The sequence below is a fragment of the Ambystoma mexicanum genome, chromosome 2p, assembly GCF_040938575.1.
Source record: "Ambystoma mexicanum isolate Mex_15411 chromosome 2p, UKY_AmexF1_1, whole genome shotgun sequence".
NCBI classification, from domain to species: domain Eukaryota; kingdom Metazoa; phylum Chordata; class Amphibia; order Caudata; family Ambystomatidae; genus Ambystoma; species Ambystoma mexicanum.
This window is the reverse complement of record NC_090923.1, coordinates 1,440,179,348-1,440,197,177: the sequence shown is the minus strand read 5'-3', so window position 1 is coordinate 1,440,197,177 and position 17,830 is coordinate 1,440,179,348. Positions and strand designations below refer to the sequence as shown.

At 46.8% G+C, this 17,830-nt stretch overlaps 1 protein-coding gene across 2 annotated transcripts in view; it reads left to right on the top strand.

Annotated features, from left to right (window-relative positions):
• The window catches only part of LOC138567597 (uncharacterized), a 153,180-nt gene extending 137,576 nt beyond the window's left edge, over positions 1-15,604 (top strand). For both annotated transcript variants that reach the window (XM_069645980.1, XM_069645981.1), the window contains exon 5: positions 14,674-15,604. In XM_069645980.1, the coding sequence (XP_069502081.1) occupies positions 14,674-15,489 (816 nt within the window). In that variant the 3' untranslated portion in view covers positions 15,490-15,604. The remainder of the gene's footprint in view (positions 1-14,673) is intronic.
• Positions 15,605-17,830: the final 2,226 nt, after the last annotated feature.

Here is a 17,830-nt window from a genome sequence, read left to right as displayed (position 1 = left end):
TCTGTTTGCCTTGCTCAAGTAGGTGTGAAGGCTTTGAATGTAGGTGAAAACTGATGCTGGGGTTGAGTGTGGGGTTGTCAAAGGGTTGTTAAGGTTAACATTGTGTATAGTGTTCTGGATTTTCTTAATCTTCGTTTGGAAAGCTAAAGCTATATCGTCAGATCAGTCTTGGGTAGGAGTGGGGATGCTGTACAGGTTTTCAGCATTGGTGATTTAGCGTGGTTGCACGTGTTTTTAACACCGTCACATTCCTCGTTTGCACAGTACTCATGCATTTTCCTTGCAGTTGTACTCCGGGCATTTAAAAAAATTAATTAAATGGGAGGGAGGGGATTATTCCCACCTAACTTCCATCGAACCAAGCCCCCACCACCTGACCCTGCCTCCCAATTCTATACCCCAAAACACACACATATATATATATATATATATATATATATATATTTCTGAGGCTTGTGGAATCTGCTTAGATCACATGCTGTGCATAGGCCGACATCTAGTGGAAGCTGCGGAGTATTACAGTTTGTTTTTCGAAATTCGAAAATGGGCGTCGACACAGGCGTGCCAGTAATACTATCCCTAGTGTGACGTCCACTGTACCCAAGATCCCTCACGCGTCTGGGATCCTCAGATTGTTTTTTTCCGCCATACTGGTCGGAAGCATCTTGCGGAGTCCCCTGGCCTTAGCCATACTTTTGCTATTATTGCAATTTAAAATTATTTATTGACATCCTTCCCCACCCCAACGTCGACCATCGACGACGGCTGGAGAAGACATCGACCGTCGGCTGCTGCACGACGGATCTGGGCCTCGGAAGGCCGCTGGCCTCGGCCCGGGCCTAGTAGGCCGCTGGCCTCGGCCCTGCAAGTAGGGAGAGTGGGGGGTGGTACATACTCTTCACTCTTGGTATATAGGTACACCTTATATATTTCCTACACTTACCAGCCCGCTGCCTCAAGGTGCGTATGGAGGGTACCCCTTTCCAATTCTGCCCCAAGTGCAACCGCAAATACCCTTGGGTCGACAGGCACGCCACGTGCAATCTCTGCTTGCCGAGGGACCACCCCGAAGCGAACTGCAGAGCGTGTAGTAGGTTTAAACCTAAAACACTTAAGGACCGTTCGACAAAGCGTTGGGCCCACCACGCCAGGCAGGCAGCCATGGCAGCGGAGGGCGCCTTCAGCGATGGCAGCGACGCCGTACTTTCGGACGGCGAGGGCATTACGGCGTCGAAAGACTGCCGAGCGCAGGTCCCCGACCTCGGAAGGTTGTCCGGCAGGGCGGCTATGGGGAAGACCCCCGGCGACGCAAGCGCTACACCTACACACACTAAGCACACTAAGTCCAACCGAACCTCGACGACGTCGACTTCTCGGAAAGAGGCACGGATAGAACGGTCCGACTCGGTGTCCTCTGGGCGCTCTCGATCGAGATCGCCTCATGACGCAAGGCAATCATCCACTCTTGCCAAGAGTGCCTCGCTCCCTAGATTAACGGAAGTTCGATCGTCGGAAGACGAAGACGACTTCCACCCCCAGGCCGCGCTCCAAGAGACCGAGAGCGCAGTTAACACCAGCGAGGCCCCACGCTCGAAACAAGATACCTCTCCCGACCCTTGGCGCCAGGCGTCGAAAGTCTCTGGGGCCTCCAAGGGGCAGGGAAAACATTTTTCCACGCACGGGGAGGGAGGGAAACAGCGGAAAGCTCAGCCTTCCACTCCTGTAAGACCATCCTTCCACCCCAAGCAGACAGATAAACATAAATCTACTGGGACATCAACATCCAGCAAGGGTACCCTTCATAAGTCCTCTAAGTTGCCTACTAAAGTCATACCCTGTTCCAAAGAATGGTCCAGTGAGGACATAGACAGGGTCATGTCAAGGATGTCTTCCTTAGCGGATTTTTATGACAAAAACCCAGAACATTTCCTTTCGTATGACCCTCAAGGGGCCACACCCTCAGGCTCCTCTGATCCTATCCCCCTAAGTAAAAAGGCCAGGGTCGAAAGACCTGACCCCTTCGAGGTGCAGCCTTACTCTACTCCATACTCTACTCCACACCCCAGATACCAAGGACAACCTTTCCCTGAAGGGGACCAGGAGTTTTCAATTATGGAGGAACGAACCGGGTCTGAATACTTTGCGGAGGATGAGGACCTGGAGGAGGTAGAAGATGAGCAGGAAATTTACAGAGTAGATTCCCCGGTAGAGAGCGAAGCCCCAGTTACCGACTCGCCAGTTGATAACCAACCCCTCCTTAATGAAGTTCTTGCGCGCGCAGCAGAACATTTTCACATCGACACCCACGGTGTACAGGAGGAAAGGGACTTCGCAGAAGAGTTGGTGGGAGAGAGGAGGCCGGTCGCTCAGACCATCCCTATCCTTAAATCCATCCAACGTAGAATAGATCCATCCCTGGTGAATCCTAACCTCACCAGAGCCGTCAACCCCAGAGTCGAAAAACTTTTTCGGGCAGCCCAGTCTGACCCTCTTTATATAAGAGGTCATCTTAAACCAGACTCCCTAGTGGTTACCAACACTCGGAAGAGGGCTGGGACACCCTTATCGTTGTCGGAAGCTCCTCCCGACAAGGAGAGCAAAAGACTGTACGGGTTTGGCAGGAAGGTAGCCTCAACGTCCGCCTACCAAGCAAGGATTGCAAACTCCACCACCCTGTTGGCAAGTTACAACTGCCATCAATGGGAAGAGGTCGCGGCGCTCATAGCCTCTGCTCCTGAACCGTTAAAGGGCCAGTTGGCTCGGATCTCGGCAGAAGGGAGAGCCGTGTCTGGTTGCATATTAAAAGCAACTTTCGACGCTGCAGACAACGCAGGAAGATTGATAGCAGAAGGAACTGTTATCAAGAGACATGCGTGGTTACGGCAGTCGGGGTTCAAAACAGAAACACAGGCTTCATTAATAGACAAGCCGGTGGAACCAGATCTATTGTTTGGGAAAGCGGTCGAAGACGCACTTAAAAATGCCAAGGACGAGTACGAGATTCTCAAATCCCTTGGCCAGCTTACCAACAAACCCCCGAACCAGAGGGGGAACAGTAATTTTCGTCGCCCACGCGGCCAAAATTCACAAAGAGGCAACTATGCCCAAGGACAGGGTACACAATGGAACAACAACCAGCAGTCTACCCAAAGTTACAGCAAAGGTAACAAGAGAGGTCGTGGAAGAGGCAGAGGCAGCCCCAACAAGGGAGGTGGCACGCCTCCGCCAAAGCAGTGACGCTCAGTTCAGGGTCCCTTCTCACGCAACCCCAGTAGGGGGACGCATTTCCAACTTCACCCAGGCTTGGGAAGGGATCACCTCAGACAGATGGGTGCTGTCAACAGTGTCCACAGGATATTGTATAGAATTACTGCAGCGTCCCCGGAACCACCCTCCACGACAAAGAATACACTCCTTAGAACATCAGAAGATCCTTCTCGAGGAGATCGCCATTCTGCTAGAAAAGGACGCGATAGAACTCGTCCCAGGACACCAGGTAAACAAGGGTATCTATTCAACTTACTTCCTTGTGCCAAAGAAAGATTTGACAATGCGCCCAGTATTGGACCTACGGCCTGCCAACAAGTATGTCAAGCCCCAAAAATTCCGTATGACCACGCTACAAGAGGTAATCCCCCTCCTAAAAAGAGGGGACTACATGGCAACCTTGGATATGAAAGATGCTTATTTTCATATTTCCATGCTCCCGGCGCACAAAAAATACTTGCGCTTCAAAGTGGACAGTCGCCACTACCAATTCAAGGTACTGCCCTTCGGGATAGCTTCAGCACCAAGGGTATTCACCAAGGTACTGGCGGTGGCAGCTGCACACCTACGCAGGGAGGCAATCCCAGTGTACCCTTATCTGGACGACTGGCTCATAACGGGGGAAACCCCAAGAATTTGTATGTCAAACATTCAGAGGACTATCGACCTCCTCCACGAGTTAGGCTTCTCTATCAACGAGAAGAAGTCAAGTCTGGTGCCAAGCACCTCAAAACAGTTCCTAGGAGCAATCCTAGATACTCAGAAAGGGTTGACCTTCCCCTCGGAAGAGAGAATTCGGAATATACTACTGCAAATTCCACATTATCAGTCAGGTCAACAAATAACGGTACGCAAAGCAATGCGGTTACTGGGCATGATGGCGTCATGCATTTACCTGGTCCCCCACGCGCGTCTGCGCATGCGTCCCATGCAGGAATGGTTGGCGAAACAGTGGTCTCAGGCAAGTGGTCAGTGGGACGATCTAGTGGTCGTTTCGCCAACACTCGTACAGAGCTTACACTGGTGGACAAAAGAGAATCTCGCAAGGGGAAAACCCTTTTACGATCCCGAAGTACAAGCAGTGGTAACTACAGATGCTTGCCTGACTGGGTGGGGAGCTCACCATCTCCACCACACAGCTCAGGGTCTCTGGTCTCACTCAGTAGCCAAGAACCACATCAACCTGCTAGAGCTTCTGGCAGTATTCCGAGCGCTTCGGGCGTTCGAGCCCCATCTACTAAACTTGTCGGTGCAGATCCGGACGGACAGCACGACAGCCATGTTCTATCTGAACAAACAAGGAGGGACTCGTTCGCCAAATCTGTCCAAGCTTGCCCAGAAAATCTGGATATGGGCACTCAGACGGAACATCTTCCTATCAGCACAACATGTTCCAGGGGAGCTCAATTCCCTAGCGGATGCCCTAAGCAGAGACTCCCTTCCAGAAGAACACGAATGGGTCCTTCACAGAGAGATCGTAGAAGATCTCTTCTCTCAGTGGGGTTTCCCCACTATAGACCTATTCGCCACAAGCGAAAACAAACAATGCCCAGGATTTGCATCCAGGTTCCCCCAGCCAGACTCCCAAGGGAACGCCCTGTGGATGAACTGGTCAGGGATGTTTGCGTACGCTTTTCCACCAACTCCTCTCATCAGAAAGGTGGTGTACAAGATGAACAAGGAATCGATGACGCTCATCCTAGTTGCTCCCATGTGGGCGAGACAACCATGGTTTCCACACCTCCGCAGGATGGCGCTGTGCGAGCCCATCAAACTCCCAGCCTGGTACAACCTACTGTCCCAGCAACAAGGTCTAACAGTGCACCAGGAACCCAACTCAATGAACCTGGCAGCATGGCTCCTGAGGTCATAGAGTTTGGGCATCTCAATTTACCACAGAGGTGTGTGGACATCCTAAAAGAATCCAGGAAACCAAACACAAGGCACTGTTACTTTGACAAGTGGAAAAGATTTGTTATTTGGTGCCAGAATAAACAAATTAACCCAGTTGATTGCACTCCTTCCAACGTGGTAACATACATGCTCCACCTGCTGGACGCAGGGTTGGTTTTTAACTCTCTGAAAGTACACCTGGCAGCCCTCTCGGCTTACACCACATCCCATAACAAAGTATCGTGGTGGAAAGTACCAGTAGTTAAAGCCTTCATGGAAGGAGTAAAGAGACTTCACCCTCCTATTTCGAACCCACCGCCAGGATGGGACCTCAATGTGGTGCTAGCTAAGCTCATGGGCCCCCCTTTCGAACCCATGCATAAAAGTAGTCTCAAACACCTGACTTATAAAACGGCCTTCTTAGTAGCCATTACCTCCATAAGAAGGGTCAGTGAAATTCAGGCTCTGTCAGTGCAGGATCCTTTCTTTATTATCCACAAAGACAAACTGGTTTTACGCACACACCCTAGGTTCTCACCTAAATTCATATCTAAATTCCATGTAAACCAGTCCATCGAGCTTCCGGCTTTCTTCCAGAACCCGCAAAGCTCGGCTGAGGTGAAACTACACACCCTTGATGTGCGTAGGGCGGTCCTCTACTATGTAAATAAGACCAGACCGCTAAGAAAAACAGATCAACTGTTTGTCTCCGTAGCTACAGGCAGAGAGGGGGATCGCGTCTCTAAAGGCGCAATCTCGAAGTGGATTATCAACTGTATACAGCTGTGTTACTCTCTTTCTGGAAAAACTCTGCCTTTTACGCCAAGGGCCCATTCTACTAGAGGCATTGGTGCCACTCTGGCTTTCATTGCAAATGTTCCCCTCGACACCATTTGCAAAGCAGCTACTTGGAGCTCTATTCACACTTTTACTCAGCATTACTGCATTGACACTCATTCCAAGACAGATACACAAGTGGGACAAGCGGTTCTAAGACACCTGTTTGCTCATGACCCTTCTCACATCCCACCTCCTTCTTCGGGTACTGCTCGCTAATCTATGCACAGCATGTGATCTAAGCAGATTCCACAAGCCTCAGAAGGGATACATTACTCACCGTAATCGTATTTCTGATGCTTGTATCTGCTTAGATTCACATGCGACCCACCCTTCCTCCCCTCCGAGAGAAGGCGCATGATTGCTTGTAGTCTTACCTTTCTGTCTATCTGCTTGGATTATCTGTACTCGCGCTACTCCTCATGCTTCCTCATGTCAGGAAAAAAAAATACAATCTGAGGATCCCAGACGCGTGAGGGATCTTGGGTACAGTGGACGTCACACTAGGGATAGTATTACTGGCACGCCTGTGTCGACGCCCATTTTCGAATTTCGAAAAACAAACTGTAATACTCCGCAGCTTCCACTAGATGTCGGCCTATGCACAGCATGTGAATCTAAGCAGATACAAGCATCAGAAATACGATTACGGTGAGTAATGTATCCCATATATATATATATATATATATATATATATATATATATATATATATATATATATATATATATATGATAAAAGATAAATTCGACAAATACAACTTGAGAAAAATGCATGAGTAATGTGCAAACGAGAAAACTGACCTTTTAAAAAACATGGCATATGTAAGAGTTCAGCTGTTTGGGATTGAGCTCTGCTGACACTGGACTGGTACAAGCATTATTGTCTTTCTCTTGAGCATCAAGCGATATCCTTGAGAGGATTTTCAAATTAAGATTGTACTTTTATGATTTGGTTTTTCTCCATTTGCTTTCTGTTATTCGAAGTGCACGTTTATGGAGGATTAGATCAGATTTGACCTCGTCATAATTCCATTAATGTTGTATTCCGAATACCTGAACCACTTTACATGCCTAATATACATTAACTTGTTTGTATTATAGCTCAATTGCAGTTTAAAGAAAAACTATTGTGGGCTTTTAGTGTACTCTGTATTTGGTGCACGCTCTCAAAACCTGTAATATTCACTTGGTTCTGTAAAGTATGTTCTATTCATATGTTTTTCTTTTGTATTGTATTGAAGACGTTGAGTTTGCTAGTCAATGAACCAGGCTATTTACTGCTGCACCTCCTGACCCAATTCCACTTCAGTGCCATCTTGCTGATGATGCCCTGCGGCAACCCTCTTAGTTGGCTTTATATAAGGCAGACACATAAATACATATGTGAAAATTGAACCCCCGCGGACTACAAATCCCAATTATGGATTTCACAATTGGAATCGCCCCTTTTAAAAAGGGAGTATTAAAAAAATGTTGATCTGTATGCAACCCATATCATAGGTTTGAATCTGCATCAACAACAATGCTCAGATAATTAGTGCCCCTGATAAACAGTCTGGAAGGATCAGAATCATGGTTACCTTGCATGGTTTCAATTTAGTTTGAGATAAAAGGGGAGGAGAGAGTTCACTAGCTGAACTCTTGTAGAATCGGTGGGCATCTAGAGAGTTCCTCGGAGGAAAATCCCTCAAAAAGAAGTAGCCATAAACCAGCCAATCGTCTCCAAACGAGCCCACCGACCAATAGGCCTTGGTTATCATGGCACTTGGACACCAAATACTGTAACTTCGAGCCCAACCTTGGGCATAACCCATCTAACCAATGGGCTATGGTTGGGGCGTACATGGATGGAACTGACTGCTTTGAGATAGGAAGTGTTGAATTGATGATCCCCCATAAGGCTTTGGTACCATCCTCATTGAACTTGAGATATTTGACTCCATACAATTTAGGTGTAAGTATATCGGGACATGGCTGCAGGGTTCCATGCCATTTTCACGACAGTAATTACTTCAAATGAATTACTTAAAAATGTCACTTTGAATTTTTGTTTTGTTTTAATTTGTTTTAATTTTATTTGGGGGTGCCTCGCATGCCCTTCTTTCCCCTGCACTACTACTATCTCTACCCACTCCCCAACCCCTTTTTTAGCCCTTAAGCCACAACTACATGTATTTTTCAAAGTATTTTGGAAGTAATTACTTGGTAGTAAATGACTTCATAGTAATTACTGTAGTGGAAACAATGGGAGGACTGGCGGTGGGTGGCGAGCGTGTCAGTGTAAATACAGTGGCGGTTTATGTGGCACTAGGGTGCAGGATCTACAACTCCCAGAAAGCCCATCTGTGACAGGACCACTACGTGCCGCATCTGTGAGATCATCATGCCACGAGCTGTCCTGCGTCCGAAATGCTGGAGAACTGAATTATAAATGCAGAGCCCAGGTAGCACTTGTCATTTAACAAACCATCTGCTGTTAGCATGTGACTGTTTATTTGGTATTCCCTTTATTCCTATTGCTATCCTGTTTTATTTTACCTTGTTGCCTATGTCCTGGAACCTCTTTTTGCCTAACCCTTGGATACCTTGCTCTGCTGTATTTTGACTTTTGCCTGTGCCCTGGGGCTGCCTTCTTTCCTAGCCCTTTTGGATACCTGGAACTTGTGACTTTTCTACTTAGTTGGTACTGTGACTTTATTCCCTAGTTGCACCCTCATGCTCTTCAGGAGGTCGCATTGTTTTTTCTTTTTCTTTTTCCCTTTTGTCTGATTGTGGTCTCTGCCCTCTGTCCATGGATTACTTGTTTCGTTCTTTGGACTTCCTCATCGACCTGATTCTTCCGTTTTTCACAGGTACTTGTACTCTCTATATGGAGAGAGGAGTTATTGTGCCATAGCTATAAACGTATTGTTTTTCTTGTCTCCTTGTTAGGGGCTTTCTTGCCGCTTTCAGCCTTCCTGGTCCCTAGCGTTCTGTTCCTTGTGGGTGAACACTGGAGTAGCTGGTGCGCACGCACTTGGGCACTCGTTCGACAGGGACATTGATATTTGGAAACTTTGGTTCCTCATCCTGGGATTGTCATTGATATTCATAAATGCTGAATATCTCTACCTATGTGCATGGAGCTTGGAGCATTTATGTTCAATAGAGAAAACATTAATAATAATAATAGTCATGAAAATTCAACACATTGTTTAACGTATCTGCCGCTTGCTTTTTTAGTCTTTGTCCGCCAGAGTACATCTGAGTGTAGTAGTATAATCTTACATTGAAAGCCCTAATTAAATAAAGAGAAAAACCAAGAGACAGATGGGCAGTTTGCAGTGTACAGAGGAAAATATGACACTCCCACTTTGGGGTAGCCAGCAGTTCCTTAATCCCATCATGCTCTGGAGTGGCAGGTAAAGACATTTCTTTTTTTTTCCATCCCTGTGAGTAGGATCAAATCTATGGCCATGGTATTTGTTAAGACAGATTTCTGAACTCTGTCCTGGAGGGGCAGAGGTTCAGAAGGCCAGCCTAGTTTCTTGGAACAGGGTAACCTCTGGACAAGCCAGACCAATCAGGGTAGCGATCGCGGCGGTCAAGACTAGGTCTCAAGAGGGGTGAGGGTGACTGAAAGCCTGCAATGAGCAGAAAGCAAGGACACTTACAAATTACTCCAAGCAGGTGTTATATTAAAAATATATACACATTTATTACAAGGCCTTTGTAACATTGACCGTAGCGAGAAATCACAATAAAACTCAAGTAAACCAACAAATACCAACCAATACAATATATATACAAATACAAACGAGTCTAACGAGTTAGACGCACGAAATGTGTAGACCACCTAGATGGGGAGAGAAACGGGCAGTGCGAATAATAATTAGACCCAGTCCGCCTTCAGAGGCACCTAACTAAAAGGAAGTCCAAGCCCTACGAAGAGTGGAGCCTTGTGCTCAAAAGTACCTGCACACGCTGGTGCCAACGGGCAAAAAGGGGGCGTCTCTTCGAGGGAATCGGGTAGTTTAGTTCGGTGAACAAATGAAGATGAATAGAGCTCCGCGACTCAAGCGCAGCCTCCACTGTGGGCAGAAGCAGAGCGCGAGTACGGAAAGGCGTGCTGTTAGACACAGCAGGGAAAAGCGGTGGGCTACTGCAGGAGGGCGACCAGTTCCTAGCGATGCTACTCACCGGTCCCCGATGCAGGCAGACCCAGGCTTCTCCGCGTCAGTTTCAGTGCTGGCAGGTTCAGATACGAGCAGGGGACTTCTCGTTGTCGTGTAGATTCCGCAGCAGCAGAAGTTGAGTTGAGGGCGTCCCAAACGCAGTGAACCCGCACAGTTTGTTACCACAGCAGGGCAACGGAGCGGCTGTGTGTATTTCAGCCAAATGTACACTACTCACTTCAGACCTGGGAATGCCAAGTGTACGAATTGTGTGAGAGTGACAAGGACTCATAATACAACACAACCTGACGGCGGTTACAGAGCAAGACTCCTGGGTAGGCTGGTCAGTCTGCTGGATGGCCCAGAGACACTTCCGAAGGCTTGCGTGCAGGAGATGGTGAAGATGCCGAGAATAGTTGTTCCCACTATTCCAAGGGGTCAAAGTACCAGTACAGGCCTTCTCGTTCGATCAGAGGTAGAAAGGGTTTCACAAAGCGACAGCAGTGCAGAAGAGCAGTCCTTCAGCGGGTCACCAGCGATTCCTCGTTTCAGCCTCGTGGATGCAGGAGACTTGGCTCCTGTATTCCTTTGTTCGTGAGAACTCAGTAGATCGACATGGTAGTGGCGTTTCCAGCCCCCTCTTATCCACGGTTCCCTTCGCGCCAAAATGGAGGGGACACAATGGGAGATCCGCTCATAAAACACTCACACCATCTGTGGACCTTATCACGGACCACGGGGGTCCCAGGCATTCACACCACCCTAGACTCTCTGGCGCCCAGGATGTGTATTGGGACCAGACATCCCAGCCCCCATCCTGGAGGCACACACAAGGCCTGTAGAAGCCAGCGAAAGCATCTGTGTTTCGCGGGAAAGTACATGCCCAAATAAGGAAGGCCCTGGGCCGGCTCGACCTGGGGGAGGTGAAGGGGGCAAGACGGTCAGCGGACAGGACAAAGAGCCTCGTGGTCTGGCCATTTTGGGAGCCAGGCCACCATTTTGGGCTAAGCGCGAGAAACGGCCTTAAAACGGCAGAAGGCTGCACTTCTCTGGCAAAGTCTAGATCATGGTGAAAACAACAGCAAAAAGTTTAGGGGTTGCCCCATGGAAGGAAAATTACCCACAATTAAGAAATCTTTCCTAACACTATTCAATGAGGCAAAGGAGGGTGACTAAATTAGCCAATTAAGACTTGCAATGACCATTCGTTGTTGTCTAACACATTTAAAAACAATGAATGCACCAGATGAATATCCCACAAAACAGAATACCTGGATTTAGGAGTACATTTTGATCTAATCCTTCCACAGATGTCAAACCAAAGGCTCACACCCCAAGGGTTGATTGTCTAACAAGATATGTTGGGTAGAAGTGGCCATCTCTAAATATTGATGGAATGATGAGTAGACGGCAAAGTTGCTCAAGAAATGTACTACTTCAACCAAAGAATCTGTAAAGGGATCCCTGTCCCTAGGTAGACCACAGTGAAGCCAGGACTTTTGGAGCAGTAGCAGATACCTTCCTTGTACCTTTATCTCAGGGTTCCCGTATGAAGTCCAAAGCCACTTCCCACATTTCTTGGGGGAGCAGGGAGGGAGTGAGGGTCATCTGGCCCTGAAATTGTCACAAATATAAGCGGAAGAGCCTGAGAGCACCAGTGGGTGTAGAGAACATGTCAATCTGTGAACCGATGATTGATGGAAGATGGAGGAGTCTGGCCATGTTTCCAGTGCCAAAGGATACCACAACAGAGTTATTCAGCGGTGGGAAGGGTCCCCAGAACTAGCAAGGCTTTCTGTCTGTGTGTCTCGAAAAAAGGACTTATGGGAAAGAGTCTGTCTGGTTTTCGGCCAAAGAATTTAGGAATTTGGTTGTTCAGTCTGGAAGCAAACAATTACAGGATCCTCAACTAGACCAATGGCCTGAAAATTCCAGACATAGGGCCTCATTACGACTCAGGCGGTAAGGGGTTTACGGCGGCGTAAACAGCGCCGACCCTTACCGCCTGATTCCGAGGTCCCTTAGCGCCATGGAGGTTTTAACACCTGCTTTTAGCTAAGGGACCTTGATGTTAATTACGCCACCGTAATGTACGGTGGCGTAATTAACGCCTTCCCCACTCCCATTATGGGGCAAAAATGGGAATGGGAAGGGTAAATGGGGATTGGGGACTTACCGCCCCGCCAACCTCGGAATGGGGCGGTAAGTCCGCCAACCACCATGGCGTAAACGTAGTTTACGCCATGGTGGTAAAGGTACAACCCAGGCGGTAACTTACCGCCTGGGTCGTAATGAGGCCCATAGAGACTGGTTTGTTATAATGTTTTGAAACCCTGGGAGGATTTCAGCCTGTACACTAATACCTTAAGGCAGACAAAATTTCTTAAAGGTCTTGACCATGTCTGCCAACGATGAATCTATCCTAGCATTGACAAATTGCCATTGCACAGACAAAGGAGCAGTAAGACCTATTCTTTTGACAGCGAATGAGCCTGCAGGAATCTCTAAATAGTTTGTGCGTTCTCAATACATAGGCTTTCCTGACAAACGTCCACACCTGGCTGCCCATCTCATTAGGCTTGCATCTTATTCTAATAAAAGATCTAATGATGAACCTGCCATTGCATTCTTCCATGTGGTTTAATCATAACCTGATCTTTCCCTGTGCTTCGGAGACAGAAACCACCTCCACTCTAGAATCAATATAGCTCAACATATTATAAAACAGAAGGTTTGTGTTGCCAACCTTTGGAAATAGGGGGCATCAGGGCACATGGCTTAAACATCCTTTCCCTTTGGTGAGTGCATCACGAGCAATAGAGTAAATGGAAGGGGCCTATCCCCTGGGTCTACTGGTGATGGTGTGTTCCTACTCTTTTAGCCAGCATCACTCCCTTAAAGTCAAAGGGATCACAATCCCTTTAAGATTGGACAACCAATGGCGTTGGTCTGTGAGGTTAATAATCCACTCTCATCTTCTGTATCACTGTTTTCCTCTTTTAAGAAGGTATAACGTGCCTGGAAAGAGGAACATTCATTTTCAACGTGACTAGGGCAGTCCTGGATAACCAGACTTTCCTCAATTACTTAGGAAAATGCCTAATAAATGGAGCACTCTGTTTCTGTAGTTGGTCACCCCTCTATACGTGACATTAGAAACGGAGATATTCAGAAATTAAATGAAATCTGTATTCCATAAAGGTAGAGAAATATGTTCCTCCTCCTCGCCACCTCATTATCATCCTGGGGGATGGGTGGAGCGATTCACTTCATCTCGCTCCAAGTTCACTTATGAAACTTATTAATGCATCAGATGGGAACCTAAGTATTGGCTTCTGATGTATCGAAGCTCTGGGATGCCTGCAGCTTTGTCCAGGAGAATCCTATGCTTTATAACTGCTCCGGGCTGGATGGTGGATTGCCAGCATGGTTTCTTAGTGAAACGCCAGAGTGTGTCCTGGGGAGATTCACTTGAGAGCCTGTGCATGGCAACGAGCATGCTAAAGGCCCTAACTAAGTAATCCTTATTTAACCCTCTCCCAACACACGGCCTACGTGAGGACATGATGACGAATGGATAAGGAATACGTAGTCTGTACATGCGGTAAAGACACCTCAACGTGTGCTGCTTACATTTGTGATCAAATAAATATACCTATTGGATATATTCCACAGCAGTATGAACAAAAGATCCTTGATTAGCTTCATGAGCATAAAAGGGGAGAGCATGCAGTCACCCAACAACGTGTGCTATTTAGGACTTGTAGTCCAAAACTAATATCTGAGTTCATGTTAATTGTATTCCTGCTGTCTTAATGAAAAAGAGATGGCATAATAAGAAGTCTATGTTGACGTACTCCCACTTCAAAATGCTATCTGGAGAACCGTCTTTTTCTTTGTGTTAATAGCGCTGTTTTACCTTCCACCACTCCCTGTGCCCCCTATGCTGGGTTTGGCAGTAAAAAACTTTTCATTATTCCTCGTGAGTTGTTTGTACCGTCAAACAGCAGAAACAACAAAAAAGTTGTCATTGTAACCTTTCAATGTTTTTTTTAATTTACAACGCCATATTTAAGATTTCTATTCCATAGCAACGTACCTTTATGTTTATTTGCTTACAAATTCAAACTGATCCACCCAATGGTTCCTCTCTTTTAATTTCGAACTTTGCATAAGTCCTATGTATTGCCAGTGATGGTTACTGCATTTCTCCTTTTTGTCATTTGAAGATTTTACATTTATAATTGCGTGAGTGAAAAGGTACTGATTTCGCAAACAGGTCACCAGATCTGTTATAACCCTTTCATACAGGTACCAGAACGGGTTTAGCTGCAGACGGTGCACTATTTGACAAAGCGGGGGTTTAAATCGCTGAACAATGTAAAACAGTGACAGTCTGGATTTATACATATTCCTTTAGATCATTTGTAAAGATGTAAAATATTTTTAATTCTAGATTTGATGGAGTTGCTCCACCTTTAAACATCTTCTAGTCTGAAACTGCTGTTATCCTTTGTTTCAGCGTCCAAAGCGGCGTGGCCACACTACATCTGCTTTGCGGCTGGTGCTCCTACAGCAGAAGAAGATCATGAGGGAGCTTCAGGACTTGAGGCAGTCCAACAAGCAGATAGAGCACTCCATTGTCCAGATTATGGAGGAGATCCGGAGGAAGCCTGAGAAAACAGCTGCTGACTTTCTGCCCTCCCAAGAGGCCTACTTGGAAATGAATGGCAGCCTGATTGAGCCAGAGATCCCTTTCATTCCATGCCTTGACCTCCAAACCTCCAGTCAGCATGGGCCTGCCTGGTCAACCAAGGGAGTGCAGCAAGCAAGCAATTCTTTTAATGACAGCCCTGCTTGTGCTTCTACCCAGAGACTTCCTCCAGTTATGTCTATCCCTGAGCCTATACTTGAGGACATAAAGGAGGAGCCTGATCCTGTGATGGAACAGTCAGTGTTACTAGCCCCAATCTCGGCACCTCTTCGTGCTCCACGTCGGGAGACGCACGGTGAGAGCCTCCCAGACATACCATTGGCTTGCATGACGCCAGAACGAGAGGCCATTCTCCTACGCCACAGCAGGGGGGAGCCACATACCCTGGCCAAGTTCCTTTTCCAGCAGCATGTGCCTTTCCACGTTTATGAGAGCTGGGTCCACACCACAAACTTTGATGGCTCGAGGAACAAGCGTGCCATCCCGAGGAACCTGCGGGCAGAAATCATGAGATTTATCTCATCCAGGTTCTATCTAGGTGAAGAGGATAAAAAGCAAATACGGGATAGAATCAACGAACTTCTCCGTATGCCCCGCACCGGGGGGTGGCCAGTCCTAAATTAGAGGAAAAGAATCAGGAGAAGTAGACTGTTCATGTGTTGCATCTTTGTGGTGTGGAGGGTTCTGACAGGGAAGAACATTTGCAATAAAAATTGTTCATAGGCTAGTATTTCCATCATATTCATTGGCTTTTTTAGCTTCACACTGTGATTACATTTTAATTATAATGTATGTACTTAAACTACTGTTATGTTAATATGCGCGCTTTCTAGTGGGGAGTTGTGCTCACTCTGCCAAATGGAATCTCCATTAATTCAGACAGAGCTTTGGATATTGGGAGATGCAATGTATTCAGCCAATAACCTATGTGCCAGATTCTGCCAACTGCCTAGAGTTTTCTGCTTTCTCTGCACCTCTGACTATTACAATATGCTGTACTTTTGGAAAGGGGAAATAATTTAGGATTGCAATGACACACTTAGTGTATGTATTAAAATAGACCTACTGTAAATCACAATACAGAAAGGGTGAAACCTAATATCATGAATACTCAGTGCACCAAGTTGGTAACCAGGGTGATTCTCATAAACGAACAAAATGCAGGCCGATGATCTTGAGCAAGTAGTTTTATCCCTTTTAATGGAAGTCAGAGATTGAGTTCTAGGGAGAGGGTACTGAATGAAATGCTTTGTTTGGACCAAATGTAAACATAATGTTTGATCAAGGTGGGTGGGGATAGGAGGTGGTTAGCTATCCAACATATCTTGAGTAATACATAACTTATTTTCCCAAAGCACATATACATCTGTCCTTATTGGTGAGTGTTTATAACTGTGCCACATAGAGAGAAACAGGGTGCTTAAATAATTGATGCATGGTGGATGTGCTCAAATCTGTTTCCCAAGGGGATGTATCTATCCTCTATCAGGGAACCAATCATTTTACGTTATGCATGGCCTAGCTATTCGTTTTGCAACTCGGCACAAAGATGAGATGTAACTATTGTCTCCCTCCCTCATGGACCTCTCGTCACACATGATGTGTTCAAATGGAATATGCAGTTGTGACAATGGCATCAACAAGCCAAGGATGCAAGATGTGAACACAGCTCTGCCTCATGCCAAACTGTGCCATTTGAGTCAGACCTCATAAAATTGAAAAATGTTCCTGACAGATTGGCAGGTGAGTCAGTCTGCACCAGCTTTCGAAAGTGGGCGTGCTAGAGATGATTAGAGCACGGAAAGTTGTTTTATATTTCGACAGTCAGCATAAAATTTAGGAGACCACATTAGTGATCCAAAAAGGTACAATCCTGTGCCATTTAAATAGACCAAAGCAATGGGGAAAAGAAAAGCTACCCTAAGTCTACAAGCAATGACGGGAAAAGAGACAAAGGAAAAGGGGCAACAAAAGACTGAGAACTCCTAAGCGACAATGGCCAGCTATTTGAGACAAGTTGCAGGCAAACTCAACAAACAAATAGACACAGAACGTGCACTTTCTGCCACAAAGAATGCAATAACTACCATAGGCCTGGCTTTAGATATGGCCATCTCACAACGTTGCCCTTGCTAAATCCAGATGGGACTGATTCCTACAGACTGGTTAACAATAGTATCACAAATCCTATCGCCCGAGGGGCAGTTGAAATCAGCCCACAAGTACTCCAGTCAACACTGTCAAACACCACAGACTCTTTCTAGAGATCGATTACAACAGGCGTGATTCTGAATGAACTTAAAGAAACTAAAGCACTATTCAGTGTACTAGACCAACTTGACAGGCTTACGATAGTGGCACAAATTGATCAAGTTAAACAATAAAAGAAAATAAAAGCTTGACTTGTGGCCAGCGCTGCAAGGGTACCAAGCAGGGGCAGGTAACCCGTGCCCCATGGCTGTCTCGTCGGGGAGAGGGCCCGAGCACCAGCCCACCACAATGGGCTGCTCTCCGCATCAGCAGACATACCGTCGCCAAGCACGAACAGGAGAAATGAAGGGCAGGGTGTTGAGCAACATCTTGCCCTTCCTCCCAAAGAGGTGCTAAGCACCTGAGGAGGGAAAGACAGGAAATAGGCAGGGACCAACGGACCAAAAGCACCCCGGGTGCAGATGCCGTCGGCGCCAGCTAGTAGGGGGGCTGACAACAAAGTCCCCCACACAGGCACAACAAAGACCCAGGGCCAACCCCTGAGTCCAATATAAGGAGCGGAGTTTCAGCAGGAAAACAAAAATCAGTTTGGGACCCTGCACAGGGACCCAAGCAAGAGTTCACTGCGTACACAGTGTTTCTCTCCATTTTCAGAGAACCCTCCGACCCTAAAAAAATGGAGAGAAGAAGGAGAAAGAAGACAGGCAACCGTATGGTGACCACACTGTCATGGGACAAGGAAGACGGTAGGGGC